The sequence below is a fragment of the Mustela putorius genome, unplaced genomic scaffold (genome assembly GCF_011764305.1).
Source record: "Mustela putorius furo isolate JIRA1106 unplaced genomic scaffold, ASM1176430v1.1 tig00003875_pilon_pilon_pilon, whole genome shotgun sequence".
NCBI classification, from domain to species: domain Eukaryota; kingdom Metazoa; phylum Chordata; class Mammalia; order Carnivora; family Mustelidae; genus Mustela; species Mustela putorius.
This window is the reverse complement of record NW_025422026.1, coordinates 4,811,361-4,831,810: the sequence shown is the minus strand read 5'-3', so window position 1 is coordinate 4,831,810 and position 20,450 is coordinate 4,811,361. Positions and strand designations below refer to the sequence as shown.

At 46.4% G+C, this 20,450-nt stretch overlaps 2 protein-coding genes across 4 annotated transcripts in view; both read right to left on the bottom strand.

The window, feature by feature from the left end:
- Nucleotides 1–161: 161 nt before the first annotated feature.
- Nucleotides 162–7,069, bottom strand: NMB (neuromedin B). 2 transcript variants are annotated; one of them, XM_004763692.3, is made up of 3 exons: nucleotides 2,828–7,069; nucleotides 2,028–2,200; nucleotides 162–432 (listed from the first exon to the last, which is right to left on the bottom strand). In XM_004763692.3, the coding sequence occupies exons 1-3, from the start codon at nucleotides 2,982–2,984 to the stop codon at nucleotides 268–270; spliced, it is 495 nt and encodes a 164-aa protein (XP_004763749.1). In that variant the 5' UTR covers nucleotides 2,985–7,069; the 3' UTR covers nucleotides 162–267. The 2 variants fall into 2 exon arrangements, with proteins under 2 accessions (XP_004763749.1, XP_004763750.1); XM_004763693.3 differs by having other exon boundaries at nucleotides 273–437.
- A 2,541-nt stretch (nucleotides 7,070–9,610) lies between these two features.
- Nucleotides 9,611–20,450, bottom strand: part of SEC11A (SEC11 homolog A, signal peptidase complex subunit) — a 38,843-nt gene continuing 28,003 nt past the window's right edge. The window contains exons 4-6 of one of the 2 annotated variants that reach the window (XM_004763690.3): nucleotides 16,979–17,098; nucleotides 10,330–10,387; nucleotides 9,611–10,137 (exon numbers count right to left, since the gene is read on the bottom strand). In XM_004763690.3, the coding sequence (XP_004763747.1) occupies nucleotides 10,087–10,137; nucleotides 10,330–10,387; nucleotides 16,979–17,098 (229 nt within the window). In that variant the 3' untranslated portion in view covers nucleotides 9,611–10,086. Of the gene's footprint in view, nucleotides 10,138–10,329; nucleotides 10,388–15,800; nucleotides 16,433–16,978; nucleotides 17,099–20,450 lie in introns of those variants that run through there. The other variant, XM_045067178.1, reaches the window with a different exon arrangement.

Below are 20,450 nucleotides of genomic sequence, written 5' to 3'. Positions count from 1 at the left end.
GCTTGCTGAATGAGAGACGGAATAGGAGTCCCCAGTAGGCCGGTGTCCTGAAGTTCTCTAGACTTTTTGAAGCCAGCTCTATCTTATTGAACATGCCCTCCAGCAGCCCCCTTTCCCTCCCGCGCCCTCAAACGCAGCTGGAAGGAGAGGCCCAGACAGTCTATGTAAAGAGCAGGGTTTTATTCACGACTTCAACGCTGAAGCAAGAAATACAGCAGGGACATAATTTGTGTCTCATGGGCAGTATCCCGGCGACACAACCAGAAATCACAGTAACGGAGTAACAGACATTTGAGCCCAGGTTTTACATCCAGATGGGGCTGCCACCAGGGTCCCGCTCAGCACCTTCCCTGGGTGTGCGCAGTCTAAGTCACGTCGGCGTCTCTTCCTCATTAGGGGCACCCCTTCTGCAGCATCTGGGCCAGCAGCCTCCTGTACTGAACGGGAACACACAGAATTGATCTGGGAAGAGGGGTATATGAGAGGGGCGTCCTGACATTCCTAAGTGCTGGGCATCCACAGAGGTAGGCAGGGGCAGGCTCTTAGCTCAGGCAGGCCCCCCGGCACCTTTCTCCCTGAAGAAGGACCTGGGAAGGGTCGGGCACTGGTTTTCTCAAAGTGGTCGTGACAGGCAAGGAGATCGCGGAAGTGAAGTCCCTGTTATGTGCCTGGTCCTGGGCCAGCAACGGTGTTCTCTCCCCCTGGCCCCAGCTGTGCCCCAGACCCCACTTCTGAAGCCCCATCCCCTAGTCCCAGATACTGCTTCCTCGGAGGTTCGCTAGTTGGTGACATTGCTAGCCTCCGAGGTGACATCATCTCCCTTCAGACTCAGCCAGCCCAAGCTTCCGGCCCTCAATTCTGAGGTCCCCACGGGCTCATGCTTCTGTGCAGGAGGAGAGCCCAGGAGATTGACTGGGGCTGGAGTTGCGCCTTCTCTAGGAAATGCCCCTCCCTTCTTTCAAAAGGTATGCGCTGTATGCTAGGCACAGTGGGGGATATGAAGGTGAGTCTGTGACAGGTGCTTACTAAGTGCTTTCTACGTGCCAGGCACCACGCTGAGCACATGACACAAATGGTCTCATTTAATACAAGATGGGTGCTATCCTCATCATCCCCATTTTATAAATGAGGAAGATGAGGCCTTTGACAGAAGCCACATTCTACCACACTACACGGCCTTCTGGGCACAGTAACAAAGTACGAGGGAAGGTGGTGTGGGCTGCGGACGGCACCAGGAGCAGGGAATTGAGGAGCTGCCCTTCTACCAGACTAGAGACTGAAGCTGTCTTGGCTCTAGCTTAGGGGTCTTGAATGTCCTAACTCAGTGATCTACAACCAGGGGTAATTTGGTTTCCTACCTCTTTCCCCTCAAGAGAGCTCTGGCAATGTCTGGAGGCATTTTTTTGTGGTTGTCACAAATGGGGTGGGGGTGGGGATGCTCCAGTGGGTAGAGACAAGGGATACTACTAAACTTCCTCCAAAGCACAGGGCAGCCCCCACAACAAAGAATTATCCAGTCCAGAATGTCAGGAGTGCTGAGGTTGAGAAACCCTGCACTGAGGGTCACTGAGGCGGATGAGGGACTGGGAAGAGCACTGGTCAAGTTGAACAAGGTCTGACTCTGTCCTGGGTGCTGACTCTTCTCCTTTCTGGGTCTCAGGGTCCCAACTGTAGCCACAAGTACAAATGAGGCACAGCAAAGGTGGAGAGCTGGGGTAGGGCGAGTCTGGGGCGGGGGATGTCCTGCTGCAAGAGGCTCACTAATTACTCCTAGGCTGTGCCTTCAGACTGTGGACTAGGTGAAGGGAAATTTCTTTCCTACTTCTTGCTCTGTGAGGTTTGCTGGAAAGGTCAGTTTCTTTGAAGTCTTTTCTCCCTTTGGCTCTGAATCACAAGGAAAGCCTGGAATCCCTGGCTTTCTAGGGCCCATCACACCTTGGGGGTCTGTCACACCTGATGCCCAATGCTGGAACCAGCAGCAGCCCTGGCTAGGTCTCTCCTGGGCCTGAGGTAGAAGCTTGGCTCACCTGGGGGTGAGGTGCTGGGCTGCTAAGGCTCATGCCCAGAACTTTCTTTAGCAGGAGGATCCTGGGAAGATCGTGACTCAGCTGGAGTCTCTGGTCCCTCAGGGAGATGTGGGGAGCTGTCCCCAAGAGGAATGGGCTGGGGGTTTCCAGGCTCTTCTTACCCATGAAGTGACCTAGAAAGGAGGCGCCAAGGCATAAGGAAGTTGGGGAGCGAGGATCCTATCCCAGTGGGAAAGCTCCCCATCTCTCTCAACTTTCAGTTCTCGTGACAGCAAGATCCGAGGTCAGTCTTCCTCCTTCTCCTCACCAGGAGACACAAATGCCCCCGTGGGGTGGCAAAGCCTGTACTTCAGCTGCTCCTGAACAGGTGGAGATGGTTGAGATGGTGGAGAGGATGGCACATGGCCGGCGACAAAGTCTGCCAGTTGTGCTGCCTGCTTGCAGGAGGGACACGAGAGGGCAAGGAGGAAAGTGGGGAATGAAGAGGTGTCTGGAGGGTGGAAGTGCAGAGAGAAGACACACCAGAAGTCAGAATAAGGTTCAGCAGACTCCTGCCTAAGGCAAGGAGCTCCGGCTGGCAGGCAGATCTGGGATCCAGACCCAGCTCTGCTTTAACTGGCGGAGTGATCTTAGCCAAGTCACTGAACTGTCTGGGTCTCAAGTTTCCCATCTATTAAATTAGACGAGTTCCAGGGTCCTCACCAGCGTGGACACTAGTGTTCCTGGCTGAGGAACAGCCTGACAAGAAAAATGGGATCAGAGCAGGGTGAGGGGCGCTTGCCCGGGTCCCGAAGACTTACCGGTGGCCCAGAGGTTGCCTCGAGGGTGCACTCGGATCTTGCTGGCCCGGCTGCGGGGCTCTGGGGGATCCCAGCTGAGCGGCGCGGCGCCGGCAGCGAGCAGAGCGAAGAGCAGGAGTCCGCCGAGCAGCCGAGAACCCCCCGCCCGCAGGGTCATGGCTGTACCCTCGCCGTGCCTCTGCCCTGGCGCGCTTCGCAGCGGCTGAAACCCGTGCTGCCGCCTTCCCTCCTTTTAAACCCTCGCCCCTGGGGGCGGAGCCTGTCCCGAGGAGCCCGCCCCTGGCGCGCTCGCCACCGCCCGGGCCCCGCCCCCACAGGACGCTTGGCTGGGCAGGACCCCCGCGGCTGGGCGCTAGCGCTCCCGCACCCACATGGGCATCGCTGCCGCAGGGCGTTGGCGTCCGTGCGCGCCACCCATCAGCAGAGGACCCTGATCCCGGGCAAAGCCCGCTTCCCTGGCGGCCGCCTCGCGGCTCCCACACGCTTTCGGCCCACGAGTGGTTACTTTGCCTCGGAACCTCTCTTTACAAGGGTAAAAACGGGGGTGGCGCTACAGTGTCCAGCAAAGTGCCAGGCACCAGCCGAGCCATAAAATGCCTACCAGCCCCTCGCTCTTAGGGAATGAGACCGTGTTCGCCCTGCTCCCTGCCCTCTCCCCGCCAGCGCTCCCCAGGTGCTGCAGAAACCACAGCAGGTGCTAGGGCTGGCAGCGCAGAGTGATGGATGGGGAGAGGGAGCAACCCCCCACCCCAAGAATGGACGCTGTACTTGGGGGAGCCTGGCCTATCCCTTGGGTAGGAGGCAGATCTCTGGGTCAGGAAGTGCAAAGAGCACCGGACCAAGAATTCATACATAAACTGTGACCTCGTTGAACCTCACTTTCTTCAACTATCAAATAGTAATAACCGTGTTGCCCTACTTGTGATATTTTTACATTTTTTTTGTAGCAGGAAGGAACAGTCCTACAGTACTGGCCTCTCACACCCAGTACTCTCTTTCTCCCAAGTCCATCCTTGTCTTGGAAAGCACTTCTGGGTCAGCACCATCACTTAATGAGTAAAAACACTGCTCCAGAATAATATATTTATTTTTGCTCAAATGATTACTAAACACCAATGTTCAGGAGCACCATGCGAGGCACGAGAGGAGGGAGACAAAAGATCATTCCCTGCGGCCAAAGGAGTTTATCATCTCACTGGAGAAACAGAGTTCCAAAGGAGTGAAAGATGGAGGAGTGGGGTGCAGACCCACCCCGGGATTCGGGGATCTGCACCGTGTGGCTGGGACAGACCCCACTCCCCAGTCTGGCTCAGTAATGGTACTTGGGATTGCCCCGCGTGTATCTAGCCCGGCAAGGCCAGCTAGCTCGGCAGGTCACCGCTCTAAAAGGGGAAGTGTGGAGCAGAGGCTGGATGTCATGCTGAGTTCCCAGGAGCATGACTTAAGGACAGAGACACTCCATTTCTGGCCCCGGCTTTTCCTGGCCCCCGTCTCCTTGCTTCTCATCCCCCTCCCTGGCGTTTACGCCTCTTTGCATTCTTGTCACTGCTCAGCCCTGGCGTACAGATATAGCTCTTATCACCTCCCCATAATAACCATTCCCTCTGTGACCCCCTTCCTCTCCTCTGGCTCACAGACGTAGAAATTCATGGGAACACACAGGAGCTGGTATTGAGTGCTTCTTCACTTCAATGCTCGAAGGAACCTTATTTGGTAGGTTTCTCTCTCATTTTATAACTGAAACAGGCTCAGAGGTTGAGTCGCTTGCCCAGATGTCACACTCGAATCAGCCTTCAGCCTTCAGGTCAGCTTGGAATACTCTATCGAGTTCCCAAAGTCATGCAGGGTGGATGCTATTTCCCTAAACCACACCCACTCCCGTTTTATCATCACAAGTGTAAACATCGAGCTGGTTTAGATTTCTTAGGGGAGAAAGGGAGCAGGCACTGAATTTAGAGTTTGCCCTCACTTCTGCAGGGGATCCTGGGACTGGGGGTTCTGTTCTGACCAGTCAGGCCTGCGTTCACAGCTCCAAGACTGACCTCAGGTTCCCCCAGCGGGATCATTTTATCTGTCAGGCAAGCACAGCAAGCAAGGGCCTCTAGGGACCCTAAAGAAGCAGGGTAGCAGCTCCACGGCCGCCAGGAAACGTGTGCCTGGAATGAGAAGCATTAGGCCCAGCAGAGAGGGTGGCTGGCTCAAGACAGCACTTCCAGACTCAATGTCTCCAGGAGTGTGCCAGGCCCTGAGTTTACAGTGAGACCTCAGCTGTCCACTGCCTGTTCTCCAAGTGTACTGTGATGGCAAGGGAAGTCTAAGGGCCTCCATCCCACTGGGAAGACTGACAGTGAGTCCGGTGGGGTCCCCCAGGGAAGCTCTCCAGCGTTCACACTGGGCCCTTCTCAGGTTTCTACAGCCTTCAAGGATAATCACGGGAAACCTACACAGGCTTCACAAGACAATCCTAGAGATGATGAAGGGGGAAAAGATACATGGCAACTCCTCTTACAACCAACACCAACAAAACACCTGAACTGCACCATGGTTTTTAATCAAAGATTGCTTGAAATAAAGGACATGTGTGTTACTGTTTGCTACATTTTCATCAAACTGGAATCAGTTTTAAGTAACATCTTTTCACAAGTACTTTCATGCATGCTCCTTTGATCACCAACACTATTTTGATGTAGTAACAACTAGCATTATGCCTATTTCACAGATAAGTTAATTCAAGTACAAAGCAAGTTAGTTGCAGAGAAACTATACAAATGGAGGAAACCAGAATGAACTTGATGGACATGAAAGGTGCAGAGGAGAAGAGAGGAAGCGAAAGCAGAAATTTAAATTAGACATACATGAGTCTGGTAAAAAGGAATGATAACAAATGCAGAGCTTCTCAGGAAAGGATGGTATAAAATCACTCCCCCGGCAAACCTTTGAGCACAGATCTCCACCCGTATGGTTTGGGAGGATGAAGAGAAACAGGTCTTGCTCTTGAGTTTCAGAATGGGAAAGGACTGGACAATCAGGACAACAGCAGAATCTTTAAGAAGAGAGTCAGAGATATAGGATACAACTTCCCAGAGTCAGAAGGAACACAAAAGAATTAGTTAGAAAATCAGAACATTCACCATTAGTCAGGAAATGTACCAGAAACGGAAACTGCCAAAACACAAAATATTTTTTTAAGGCAATGTTAAAAAAGAGAGAGAAAACACCTACATATAACAGGAAAGTAAGGACAATTGCACCAGTGGCTAAGGGAGCTAAGCAGCCACTTCTCCGCTCAATGGCCCAGGTGCTCAAGGAACTTAAAAAACCCAAGAAAGGGATGAGCCCCAGGCCCAGCATTCATAATTATTTGGGTGGGATAGTCATGTATTTCAGGGGACATTCAATAACTCAAATTAATACTCTCTAAACTCCAAAGAGGTTTCAAATCTGCCTGAGAATCTATTTCTAACAGATTTGCTAATCTGAGTGAGTCCACAAAAGAACCACCTTAAGTCTCTAAAGAGTTCCCAAGGGTCATGGCATTTATGCCAAATGAAAGAGTCTCATTAGATATTATGAAGGTACAAGGATTGGGTTATGACGCCCAACATTGTGACATGAGAAAAGCAACAGACTTGGGAGTTGTGGCTGTGCCTTTCACGGGCCAAGAGATCTTGGGCAAATCTCTTAACTTGTGGTTTCTTTTTTGTAAAATGGAGTTTATTTTGAAGACTCAGTAAGAGAAAATAAAAATCTGTCATGAATTCAAAAGCACTTAGCGAAGCATGTGGCAAATACTAAGTATTCGATGTTATGAGCTGGGTCCCAGGAAATGCAAAGCCTACTTTCAATCGAAAGCCCATTACCGGGGGAAGAAAAGGCTCCCTGGACAGCCGCTAAAGCTGTGGTGTTGATACAACACTCAACAAAATGCCTATCACACTGGGAGTTGCTGGACAGACTAAAGGGCCAGCAGATCTGCCTCAACTTTTGACCAATTCAAGAAACAAATTCTGGTCTTCTTCCACTTAAGTAAGTTGTCAGGCTGACTGCTTTGATCAAGGCTCATGCTAGTGATTTACTTCCTTGTCTGACATAAAGCCCGAGTACAAATTCTTTTAACTAGCCTCCTTGATGTAAAGGGGGAATCCAGATTTCCAATCTAAAGAAACTGGCCAATTAAAGTAAGGGTGCTAGAGAAATGATTTTTTAAAAAATATTTAATTTATTGGGGTGCCTGGATGGCTAAGTGGGTTAAGCCTCTGCCTTCAGCTTGGGTCATGATCTCAGGATCCTGGGATCAAGCCTTGCATGGGGTTCTCTGCTCAGTGGGGAGCCTGCTCCCCCCACCCCAGCCGCCTGCCTCTCTGCCTACTGGTGATCCCTCTCTCTGTCAAATAAATAAACTCTTTAAAAAAATTAATTAATTTATTTGACAGAGAGAGAGAGAGCGCATGAGCAGGGGAAGCAGCAGAGGGAGAGGGAGAAGCAGGCTCCTGCTGAGTAGAGAGCCCAACATGGGGCTCCATCCCAGTACCCAGGGCCAGGGATCATGACCTGAGCTGAAGGCGGACACTTAACTGAGCCACCCAGGTGCTGGTAGAGAAATGATTCCTAACCAGGCCAACACAACATTTACTGTTCAAAAAGAGACACTTCTGAAAGTAAACAGGGCACTAAAATTAATGAACACGTGGAACTGATCTCCAGCAGGCTCAGACTGGCCAGCTGCAGAGAAAAAGCGTCTGGTCACCCCAGCAAAGGGAACCACAGACCTTTTTTCTGCATTCCGGGGATGGCTATGAGCCATGGAATATTTGACAGGGGTGAATGTAGGGCTCGTAAGTGACTAAACATGGTGGGAAAATGAGAAAATCGAAGGGACTACTCCTTCAAAGAAGAGGTGCAATAGGCAGGGTCCATTGACAGGTACTGCCACGAGCGTCAGTTGAAAGAGGGGACAATCAAGTAGAAGTGTCCGGAGAGAACAGAGAGACAGAGACGGAGTGAGGACCGGTATTTGCGAACAACTCGCAGAGACTTACTCGCTGGGAGTGAGGACAGTGGAAGAGTCAGAGCCCAGAGACGACGCGATGATCAAATTCCCACGTGCAGTTTTATCGGTCCTCATTCTCCTCCATCTCCGGCACTCACAGTGACACTCCCAACTTCCCACTGGCCCAGCCAAATCTCAGTGTAGGATTCCATTCCACACCAAATCGAACATCTCTGGCATGTCTTACATTCCCTAAGAGCTTTTAAAACACATTACATTTACTAATAAAAAGTTGCCCAGCTGTTAAGTCTTAGGTTTTAGCATTAAACCGGACAATATAAAAACTGACAGCATAAAACCTCTCTCCCAAAATAATCTTTATTTTTGGCTAAGAGAGAAATTAAAATATTTCTGAGTAATTTGATTACTTCTCAGAAAAATTTAGCTGTTGCTTCCAATGACAGCATCCAGCAAAGGAGGAAAACCAAAACTGGGTGTAAAAATATGCAAATGAGGAAAATATTTCATACAATGTTTCAAGTGTATACGGAGGAGAAATGTGGACAGCTGAGGATACAAGTATTGGTCAGGCAAGCTAGAATCACAAAGACCCCCAGGATCCCAACACCGGGCAGCGAAGCACACGACTTCTCCGGACAAGCCCCAGAAAGCTTGCTGCAAAAGCAGAGCGAGGATGGTTAGGCCAAGCGGTTAGCCCTACCCTCTGCAGGTGATTAGGAGGGAAAACATGGAGAGAGTAGCAATTTTCTGCCATTCTATGCACGGGGTTTGCTTCCACACTCCATGGCTCTGAGAAAATCTTAGTATAGTACTAGCCTCACAGGCAGGCTCAAAGAAGCACTTGTTAGCCTAATGGGCCAAGTTCCTTACTCAGCTGAGGTCATTCAGAGCCCACATCCAGAATTTAAAGCCTAAAGCCTAGTTAAGGGATGTCGGATGGCACTATTCTCTGCGTGGGAGAGCTTCGTAAGATTAACTGTTCTTAGCTGTAAACTGCCTCCATTTTTTAATGCTGATTCCATTAGCGTTCAAGTGTGGACCGATTTCCACTTCAGCTGATTTCACTCAGCTGAACAAATAACAGAAGCTGCTCATTTGGCCCAACACAGAAAATCTGCTTACTTTCATGTTTCACACTAAATACAAGAAGAGAACAAAAAGAATCCTGAGTATTTTGTACTTAAAACACACTGGCTTACCCTACACTGGCCCTTTCCCTAACTGCCTCAATATGAGAGGAAGAAAGACGCAGCTGGGTTTTGCATTTACTACTTTAAACTTTTCCTCCTCCAAGTCTGCACGAGAGAAAAGTGAAGCCAGGCACTTAAGAGAACAGGCTTTGGCAAATGAGTTTTTAAAAGAGCAAGTAGCTCGCTCGCCTTCTAGCACCTTCCTCCTGCTTCCTCCATATGCTGAAAACCACTGCCATTGTATAGAAAGGACTGAGAGTGTCTCAAGTGCAGAAAAGGAGAAAAGCCTTTACAGCACAGTGAGGTTTTCTGAACCTTTCAGCAACACTAACTGCGTTTCTACACATCTCAGGTGCACCCTGGCAAAGAATCCATTTTATGGCTAAGAGATTTCCTATGAATGCCAACAGCCATTTCTGCTCCACAAAAACAAAAACAGACCAACAAAAAACAGTTGTTAGTATGAGGACAATGTTCTTAGCTGAAGGACTGCACACATCAAAGCCTTTATCTCCCCCCAAGGGTGCTAAGAACCAGCAGAAGGCAAAGCTTTCCCGACAAACACAAGTCAGGGATAAGGGGTTCGATATGCAAAGTCTTTTATTTAAAATTTGAAAAGTTAAGACTTACGACCACCTCCTTTTATGCCATTCCCATCTTATATGGAGGAATGACGGTTCCAAACTCGCGCAGAGCTGCGTTTTCCATTTCCAGAACTCTGTAGGCACTTTAGAGGTGAAGCTTGGCTTCAAAATACAAACACTGGGGGCTTTGGCTCAACCTTTTAATATAAAAAATTCACTGATGTACAAAAATGTGAAAGGGTGACAATGACAACATATGAAATCCTGTGATTGAGAGTCCCCTCGAGTGCACGCCGTGGTGCCCGTGCACCTGCCCACATGGGCCCTGGCGTGGAAACAGAAACTAATGCAAACGTTGCTACCCAGAAGCGCCGACAGGTGTGAGCTGCACTCCACCGATCACAGCCCAGTATCTACGCCAAACATTCAGGAACGAAAAGTACAGCATCTTCCAGGAACAGCGATGCAGGCGTCTTACTCACGGTGGACCAGCACAAATAAACCCAGCAAGAAGAGTACTGCATACTAGAAAACAAACACAGAACGCAGGTCAGGGAAGCTTTTCCAAGTGTCCAAGTCCTCAGAGTTCAGGCATGAGCTGGTCTTGTGACCGTGACCAATTACTAAACTAACCGATCCGTCTGTAACCCATGTGACAGTTTCCAAAAGGAAGCAAAGGAGCGCATGTTTAATGAACCGTATAGTGTAGGCTCTTACCTTAAATTTCGGATAGTCATTCATGAGGATCGTCACAATCCCAATATAAGGAACAAATCTAAACAGACAAGCAAACAGAAAATGGGTCATCACAGAACTCCCCTGTAGCCAGTCTCATTTACCGAACAGTCTCAGTGTCTTCCAGCGGAAACTGATTTGCAGTCTACCGAGTCCACTTGTGCAGACTCTCCTATTAGGTCCTTTCAACCACTCATGTGACAGGGAAGTTAGGAATATCACCATTGTACAGATGAGGAAACAGATGCTCGTGCCCGAGGTACGTGGTTTCGGTGCAGGAGGACCAGTACCAGACCTAAGGTCTCGGGCCTCCAGATGGGGACTCTCAGGCTACACGCGGATTCAGTGCTCGTGGCTGGGTTTGTTGTCATAACCTTCCAGGAGTGGGCAATGTAGCTGGGGCGACAAGGCAAACAGAGCCCGATCATTACAAGGTACTTCATGTTAAGCGTCTAAGAAGTGAGCATAAGAGCTCCATATAGTACTTAAGATTTCGCTACCCTCTCATTTCTTAGCCGCCTGTAATCTGGCTCGGACTCTCCTGATCCCAAACTTCCGGAACACTTTAATCGCCGCAGGCAGTAGACCAGTCTCGCCTCCTGTCTTCCTGTTCATCTCTGCAGAATTTGACTTTGAGGACCATGAACTTCCCCTGATATCCCTTCCCTCCTTGGTTTCTCGAACACCCCACGAATCTATTTTTCCACCTACCTCTTGGCTGCTATCTCTTTGTGTTTTTCACTAGCTCTTTCTTTCTCCTTGCCCCTAAAGTTTATCCCCTTAAACTCGAAAAAGATAAAACCATGCGTTAAATAATCCCATACACCAGATATATTTCCTTTGGAGTCTTTATCACATTTTTTAAATCACATTTTTAAAAATTGCGTAATTGGTTGCAAAACATGCTGCACAGTGTCTGTCCTTCTGACTCGAATCTAAGCTCCATAAGGGCAAAGACGACGCCAGTCTTGCTCCCACTGTATCCTCAAGGCTTGGTGTAACCCTGCACACGGCAGACCTCTGGTAAACACTGCCTGACAGAATGTCTGGATGTCCAGGCCTCTTCTCTTCCTTTCCCTTGGAGATCTCATTTACTCCTGCATTTCACTTCTCCCGCCCAACAGAAAACACTCCTCGACCTTGCAAGAATTCAGGGGGGAAAGGAAAGCTTAGCAGGGCACCGGCACTGTGGGAGGAAGTGACAGTTAGCAAATGCACAACTTCCTCCTTTCTCCTCCTCTTTTCCTGCTGGATTCTAGAACAGGCCCAATGATGCTGACCTAGAGCCTGTCCTAGAGGAGGGAGGTCAGGCTGAGGTGAAGACGGAACTTCGCGTATTTTAAAATAGCCCAGATATTTCTATTCAGGGCATCCGCAACCTGTGCACCATCGTCCCAAAGGTGCACAAACAGAAATCACCTCCCACATAACACCTCCATCATCAAAGCCTTAGGCAAGCTTGAAAAACAGAAATTTTGTCTTTGGTGCACTTCCTTCCTTTGAAGAACTCCTCTTCCTTCCTGTCTCCTGTCCTCACCCCGTCTTGCCCCTCTCCCTTCTGGCAGCATTACCAGACCATCCTCTCCCCGCCACCAACCACCTCTCTGCATCCCCAGACTTCCATTCCGTAAGCTGATGTTTCCTAAAACCAGGCCTCCTTTGTCAGAATCACTCGGAGAGCCTGTTACAAATGCAGATTGCTGTATCTTCCTCACATTTACCGAGTCAGCGCATCTGTGGAAGTGGGGCCCAAATAATGCTTCTGCACACGACAGCACCAGCAGCTCAGTTCTAGCTGGGGGATGCCTGCAGCAGGCACGTGGTGGCAAATAATATGCCCTCCTAGGACCCATGCTTTGGTTTCAACCCCTGGAACCTCCAAGAGCTGCAAAATGACAGTCCCTACATGATGGCAGAGCTAAGCTCTAGGAGGGTAGAAGGGGGCTTTCTGTGTTTTTAAACACATTTTTTCTTTGTAATACAAAAACTTAGTTGTCTCACTTATGAGATCTTCATAAAAGCAGTAGCTTTCAATGATCGTTAAGTCATCTAATTTAAGAAGGTGAAGGCAGATGCCTCACGGTAAGATGCAAACTAAAAGCTATAAAAGTATCTGTGATTTCAACTAAAATACTATCAGGCTGCTGATTCTGGTCTGATGATCAACCAGCAGCCACTCTCACAGAGAGAGAATTTTTGCTGTTCCCTCCACGCAGTACCTGTGCCCCGGGAACCTTGAGCTCCCTGTGACCACACAGCCTGGTCATGAGTTACCCATGGAGACCTTTTCCCTTCTAAGCTTGGTTTTCCCTCGCCCCACTATAAGAGAAATGGAAGCAGCTGGGTCTTTAGGAGGAATATAAGCGAATAATAGGACAGGCAGTCCAAAGTCAAAGAAATTTAATGATTTGTCTCACTGTTTCCCTCCTCGGACAGAGACAGCAAAAGGCTGCTTATCAAGTACATGCCACTGCCATCATTATCACCTTCAATTCAAATCAGCTGCACTTTTTTCCTACTCTGCTTGGAGAAAGTCTGCTAAAGGCAAGTTGACAATAAGCAGAAGAAGGTTTAAAAGAAGTCAAACACGCCACCCACAAAGGCAGCTCCAACAGCAGCCCGGGCCCAGTCAACATCTAGAAGGCCGAGTGTGGAGGAACACATGCCCCTGGGCAGTGCTGGTGAGGAAGGGGCCTCTGCGGGAAGAACGACCTGCTGATGTTTGGAGAAAATAATTTGGTCAGATGTCGAAGGGGCCTCTATCTGGGAAGCCTGGACCCCGGGGAGCTGACTGGAAAAGGATCATTGTTTCTACCCCAGAATAATCGGTTTCAAGGTAAGTAAAAGGTACATTTTAAAAGCCTCATCCGTAAAACTGGTCTTAGCCCCCAGAGAGCTCAATGACTCTACTTCTGCCTTCTCCTGCGCGCCTCTCCTCCTGGTCAATAGACTCTGTTCCCAGCCTCTGGCCTGTCTCTCTCTCTCTCTCTCTCCTCCTGCTCTTTTCTGTCACTAACAGCTCCTCCTGTGTTTTCAACATTCTCAACAGAGAAAGAATCACCTCTTCAATACGTAGCTGGTTCAGTATTAGTTTCATTTTCTAACACTGTTTTTATTACACACTGCGACATGAACAAAAGTCGAGGACAAGATGCCAGGTGAAAGAAGCCAGATGTAAATTAAGACCACATGTTGTGAGATTCCATTTAGATAACATGTCTAGAGACAGAAAGGAGATGATGAGTGGCTGCCAGGGACTGCAGGGAAAGGGGATGGGGAGCGACTGCAAATGAGTATGGAGTTTTCCTTTTGGGGTGTGGACGTGCTCTGAAATTAGTGCTGACAGCTGGGTAACCTTGTGGATATAATAAAACCCACTCAACTGTACACTTTTAAATGGTGAATTTTATCTCCTAATATATGTGCATTTTATCTCAATAAACTTGTTTTAGCTTGTTTTTACTTAGGGCCTTAGGCCTCAGTGTAAAAATTTTTAGTTTGCAACTGTTTGAAAAAAATCTGTTTTTACTGTGTGAAGACACTGGTACCACAGTCACAGACCAGTCTGCAGAAAAGCTGTCCTCAAGGCTTGGGTACAGGCTGACTTGGAATTACCAGTTTGTGCTTTATAAACACATCTCCGCCAAAGGCAGTGCTGTGCCCCACTATGTGTCCAGGTAAGTGGCAGTATGATCGACACAGAGCTGCCCAGGTAAGAACCAGCGCTCCTGCTAGATGGCTATGGGTGCCCCAGACGTTTCTACTTCATGGGAAGTTACTTAACTCAGACAGTACCAGGCCACTGCCTTTTTTTTTTTTTTTAATAACTAAAAGCCACAAAAAGACCTATATTTTCAATGTTGGGATTTTATTTTTGTAAAGATTTTATTTTTAAGTAATCTCTACACCTAATGTGGAGCTCCAACTCACCCCCCTGAGACTGAGCCAGCCAGGTGCCCCTCAATGCTGGAATATTAGAAATAATATTGTATGTATTTTGAGATAAAAAAAAAATTCTTCAGAAAGACAAGTTACTTGAGTGAAAGTCTGGCTCCTCTACCCATGATGCATCTTCTACCCAAACAGGGGGCCAGAGTGAGTGGACAGAACTGGATTAAATACCTAAGAATCAAGATCCACATAAAGGGATACTCTGTTATACTGGTTATGGTATAAATAAAACATACTTTAAAATTTAACAAAAGCCTTAAAGTATGCATAGGTTTCACCCAGTAATTCATTTCTGTGAATTTACTAAAGAAATGATTACTGGGCAGAGACAGTGAGATGTTAAGATGTTCATTATAACATTATTCACATACACACATACACACACAGAAACAGTCAAAGCATCTACCAATAAGAGACCAGCTAAATAAAAATATGGTCTATCCATTCCATGGACTAGCATACAGCTATGAAAATGATGATATGGAGATATGTCTTTTGATTTGTAAAAATACTGAAAACTTTGGGGATAAAAAAGTGTTATAAACAGCATGACTATCTCTCCTCACACATAAAATGTCTTTAATGTATAGATACATACATACGTTATCTGCATCCTTTACATAAAGACCAAAAGAAACTAAACCAAAAAGTTAAATACTTACAGAGGGGGAGGGGAAGGAGAGCTGTGACTTTGCCTTAAAAAAAAAGAAAAAAAGAGATTTTGGGGCGCCTGGGTGGCTCAGTGGGTTATAGCCTCTGCCTTCAGCTCAGGTCATGATCCCAGGGTCCTGGGCTCAAGCCCTGAAACGGGCTCACTGCTTTCTCCTCTCTATCTACCTGCCTCTCTGCCTACTTATAGTCCGTCAAATAAATCTTTTTTTTTTTCAATATTTTATTGTATTTACTTATTTGACAGAGAGAGATCATAAGTAGGCAGAGAGAGAGAGAGGAGGAAGCAGGCTCCCTGCCGAGCAGAGAGCCCAATGTGGGACTCGACCCCAGGACCCTGAGATCATGACCCGAGTCTAAGGCAGAGGCTTAACTCACTGAGCCACCCAGGCACCCAATAAATAAAATCTTAAAAAAAAAAAAAAAAAAGATTTATTTTAGAGAGAGAGAGAGAAACTCAAGCCTACTCCCTGCTGAGCTCAGAGACTGACACAGGGCTCAATCCCATGACCCGAGCTGAAACCAAACCAGATGCCCTCTGACTTTACTTTTAGATGACTGTTATTTATGTTTCTACATGAATCTGTACATTACAATTAAAAGAAAAACAAAAAGACTCAACGAGACTGACAAGTCTGAATAATCACATTAGCAGCATGTTGGGAACTGTGGGAGATGGGAACATCATTTCTCAGAAGCACTGATGATCTGGTTTGTATTATAAAAGTGTGCCTGGGGCACCTGGCTGGCTCAGTCGATGGAGTACGTGACTCTTGATCTCAGGGTTGTAAGCTTGAGCCCCGTGTTGGGTGTAGACATTACTTAAAAATAAATTTAAAAAGTACGTTTAGCTCCAACACGGGAGGTATGCACACAAAAGAAAAGACAAAACACACCGGTGCTTGTTCTGATCCTACCTCTCTGGCCCCAAACCAGCATCTCTCATGCCATAACTAAAGCAGCTTCCACTCAGTACTTGCACACTGACTTCTCTGTGGGAGCAGAACTGCTCAGTGCAGTGGCCTGATCTCTAGCAGAATCACTCTGAATTCCATGTCTACAGAAGGAGCAGATGTTCTGACAGGGGTAAGAGCCCGTGAGGCATCTGAACAGTGAGACCCAGCAGCTCCCCACTTTCAGAAGTACGGTACCAGTAACTCTGGCGAGATGGTTAGGTAAGAGTGGGCTCCGGGGTCGGCCGAACCCATCTTCAGTGTGGCCTTAGATAAGCAACCTACCTCGCGTTTCCTCATCTGCAGAATGGAAATATTAGGGCTGTTTTGTGGTTAAAATGAGGTAATACTTGTGAAGAATTTAGAATGAGTCTCTGGCACATAGGAAGCCCTAGTAAATGTGAGTTATTGTTAATACTATTAATAACATGAAGGTAGTAACAATTCTATTACGTCCTCATGTCAGTAACTTACAATTCCTGTCCTCCACTGATCTGTTCTCCTGATAAAATCTGAAATAAACAGGCTTAATATAACTTTTAAATTTCATTTGACCCCAATAGTTTGAAGGCTAGAAATAAAAACAGTATGAAATAAACATGGTAAAATTGATTTAGATGAATACTTTCAGTTGCTGATTCAATAACTACTTAAGAAATACATTTCAGGGAGCAGGATCAATAACTGGTCTAGACCCTCAAACCAGCACGGTTTGGACTCAGAGTACAAGAGGGTGCCCAATAACATTTCCTTTTTTCTTCCCCCACTAACATTTCTTGAATGAATTAAATAAACGAATTTTTAAAATTGTCACTCTGATCCATTATCTCATCACTAATATTCTACTCTTTTGCTGTACCCCATCTCCTCCCCTCTGGAGCAGTATCCCCCCGGTTTTAGATGTATTTTAAGAAGCATCCTTTTTTAAAAGACACAAGGTGATTTGGTAGAACCAGGACCAAAACATCTTATTTAACTATGTGTGATCAACAATATGACTGGGGGCCACATCTCCCGTGCCATGGAAGAGCTCAGTAAATGCTCCCCTCTATACTTACCCCCTTGCTCTCCCCACGACATCTTTCTTCTCTAACCAGTGTTGTCCTTGTTTATAGAGGCCTCTATCATCAACAGCATTATTATCTCCTTTGGTCAAAAACTTGATATGTCCATTTTGCCTTAAAAGAGCAAGGGGAAATAAAAGTAAGGGAAAGCCAAGTCATCAAGCACAAAATTTCCACAGCACCAAAAATGCTATGGCACTGTGTATTTTATCATCATTCGGAATGTCAAAATGATTATCTACTTAGCTAAAAGATGTTCCTTTGTTTATACGAGGGAAAAACCAGAAACAAGCTGAAAGTCTAACATTCAGGAGTTGAAATACGTAAACATTGAGCACAATGTCACGGAAGAATAGTTAAGTTACACTAGAAGATAATACACATTTATTAAGTGAAGAAAAACTTAGACAAATACAAACCACCGATTTTCTGTAAATACAAAAGAGCAAAGGAACACATTAAACTATTCCACATGATATAATCCACAACTAATACTAAGGAAACGACAGAATAACTTAGTTTCTTCAACAAGTTGTGAGGAACAAAGAAAGTTGGAAGAATTTACAGCTTAAATAAAAAGATTATAAAGCCTTATCAACCAACTGCAACCAAGGACTTTAAGTGAATCTAGATTCAAACAAACTGTTAAAAAAAAAAAAGCTATGTATGACACAATCAGGAATTTGAACAAAGATTGGAAACGTAATGATACAAAGGTATGGCTGTTCTTTTTTGGGGTGTAAGCATGCTAACTGTAATTATATGTTTTTTAAAAGCTCATTGCTTATGCTATATAGATATTTACTAATATTTACATATGACATGGTATCTAGGATCTGATCCAAATAATACAGGAGGGAGAGTGGGAAGAGGTGGTAGTCGAAGTGGGGCAGAACTGGCCATAAATTCATAATTATTGGGACTGGGTGAGAGTACATGAGAGTTCATTATACAGTTCTGTGTACTTCTATGAACATTAGAAATTCTATTTATTTATTTATATTTTATTTTATTTTTAAGTAGGCCAACATGGCACTTAACATGTAAGTTGCAGACTCCACTGACTAAGCCAGCCAGGCACCCCAGAAATTCGACATATTTAAAAAATAAAATGAGGGACACCTGGGTGGCTCAGTCAGTTAAGTGTCTGCCTTCAGCTCAGGTCATGATCCTGGGGTCCTGGGATCAAGTTCCACAACAGGATCCTTGCGCAGTGGGGGCCTGCTTCTACCTCTGCCTGCCGCTCCCCCTGCTTATGCGTGAGCTCTCTCTGACAAATAATAAAATCTTTAAAAAATAAAAGAAAAAATAAGATAGTGAAAAAGATCTAAAGTGATAGACCAAAGCATAAACAGTGGCCATCTATGGCTTTCTTTAGCTTCTAACTTTTCTCTTTACTTCTAATTTTTTTCTTCAAAAACCATACATTGCTTTTACATGCCAGGGTTTTTAAGAAAAGCAGTTTACTTGATCAGGAAATTATTAGTTTAATTCTGCTAAAGAACAGGAGGTTGGGGCGCCTGGGTGGCTCAGTGGGTTAAGCCTCTGCCTTCGGCTCAGGTCATGATCTCATGGTCCCGGGATCGAGCTCCCAATTTCAGAGAGCCTGCTTGCCCCGCAACCCCCGCCGCCTGCCTGCCTCTCTGCCTACTTGTGATCTCTGTCAAATAAATAAATAAAATCTTAAAAAAAAAAAAAAAAGAACAGGAGTTTTCTAGTAATTTTAAAATTTAATTGAAAGCAGAGTACATTTTACTGTTTGATAAAGACTATCTTAAACATAATTCAAGTGCGTTTGGGTTAAGTATTATACAAAGAAGAAAACTGGCCTCAGACTCCTACTGACTAACATCCACTTAGATTCTAAGCCAGAAACTGGCTCACGAGACATGAAATGTGCAGATGAAACTAAATTGGAAGGTGTTGCAAACACCAAAAACAGTTAAGTGCAAAGAGTCACATTAAAAATGAGATTCTAGTTAGAAAAAAATGCAAATATATACAGAGAAAAATAATCCATAGCTGACAACTCAGTGAGGGAAAGAGAGGCTGAAGACTTCAGGAGAGTGGAAGAGGGCAGGTGCCAAGTGGGGCAGCAGCAGGAGCAAAAGGCAGGAGCCCAGGAAGGAAGAGTGCACTGAGCCAGGAAAACAATAGCGAGCCCACGGAAGCAGAACAGGAATGTCAGATTTCACGAAAGGAAATGGGGGCGTGGAGAAGCTCCCCAGGAAAGGACAGGGACGCTCCAGGAGGCTGGGGCTCTCCTCAAAGACTTGATCTGCCAACAAGGCAGAGACACACACGTGTGCACACACACACACTCAAGCTCCCCGCTCCGGGACGGTGTCGGGAGACACCACTAGAGCTGGTGAAAAGACAGGGTCTCCGTCTACGAAAGGGAGTGGCGGCACTGGCTCCTGTTAGAGCCGCTGTCAAATCTACCCCAGCACTTCACCGCTCACGGCCCCAACATGGACTGATGACCCACGCATGCGGGGCATTCCCCCGGCTACCACGGGGACCAAATATTCAATACCATCCATCTCCAAGGAGCTCTTCATGCTTGCAGTTTAATTCAACCATCATAATACCGTGATGTTAGCAGGGAAGAATGAATCACTTTCTAGGTAAGAAAAAGTAAGACCCAGAAAGCTAAATGGGGCAAAACACTCTTTCTCCCTGCTCAGAAAGAGCAAAGCTGAGGACTAAGTCATCCCAATTGCAAACTTTCTCCTGCCAAATATTTGACCACATGCCAGTGTTCACCATCATTAAACCATAATAGGAATTTAGTAAGTGCCCCTCAGAGAGGACTATAAAATCAAGCAGGAATTTATATGTGGGAAAAGCATCATCATTAAGAGGGACTTGACTAGCAGGCTAATGTGAGAACTACCCCAGAGAATTAAGTCAACTGAGAATATTTCAAAGTGATGCCGTCTCTTAAATGAAAACACAAACCTCGCTACCTAGCTCTTTCCTGACTCGTTTCTGTTGGGAGAAAATGGAAAACAAGAAAGCAGGTAGGGGAAGAAGGACTCAAAGAAGAGATGTTCCGCTATCTGCCGGAGCATGTGTAACCTTGCCTGCTGGTGTTATACAGGGGGGAAATGTATATTTATAAAACAAAGAGTGAATTACCGCAAATTTAACATTTTTTCTGGGTGTTATGGTTGTATGTGATTTCTGGTTGCTATATTTACCCATTTTATTTTATTTTTTTAAGATTTTATTTATTTTACAAAGTGAGAGAGATCACAAGAAGGCAGAGAGACAGGCAGAGAGAGAGGGGAAGCAGGCTTGATCCCAGGACCCTGGGATCATGACCTGAGCCGAAGGCAGCGGCTTTAACCCACTAAGCCACCCAGGCGCCCCCAGGATTTTATTTCTTAAGACAATGTTCAGATGAAAGAAATGTGTAACGGTGCAAAAATCAGCCTGAAAATGTTCAGGGCACATTTACTAA

Excerpts from the sequence above, each read along its gene's own strand:
- NMB (XM_004763692.3), bottom strand. The coding sequence starts at position 2,984 with ATGACCCTGCGGGCGGGGGGTTCTCGGCTGCTCGGCGGACTCCTGCTC. Across the intron at positions 2,201-2,827 it reads AGGCAACCTCTGGGCCACCG|GTCACTTCATGGGTAAGAAG; the intron begins GTAAGTCTTCGG and ends CCTCCTTTCTAG. Across the intron at positions 433-2,027 it reads GCCCAGCACCTCACCCCCAG|GAGGCTGCTGGCCCAGATGC; the intron begins GTGAGCCAAGCT and ends CGTTCAGTACAG.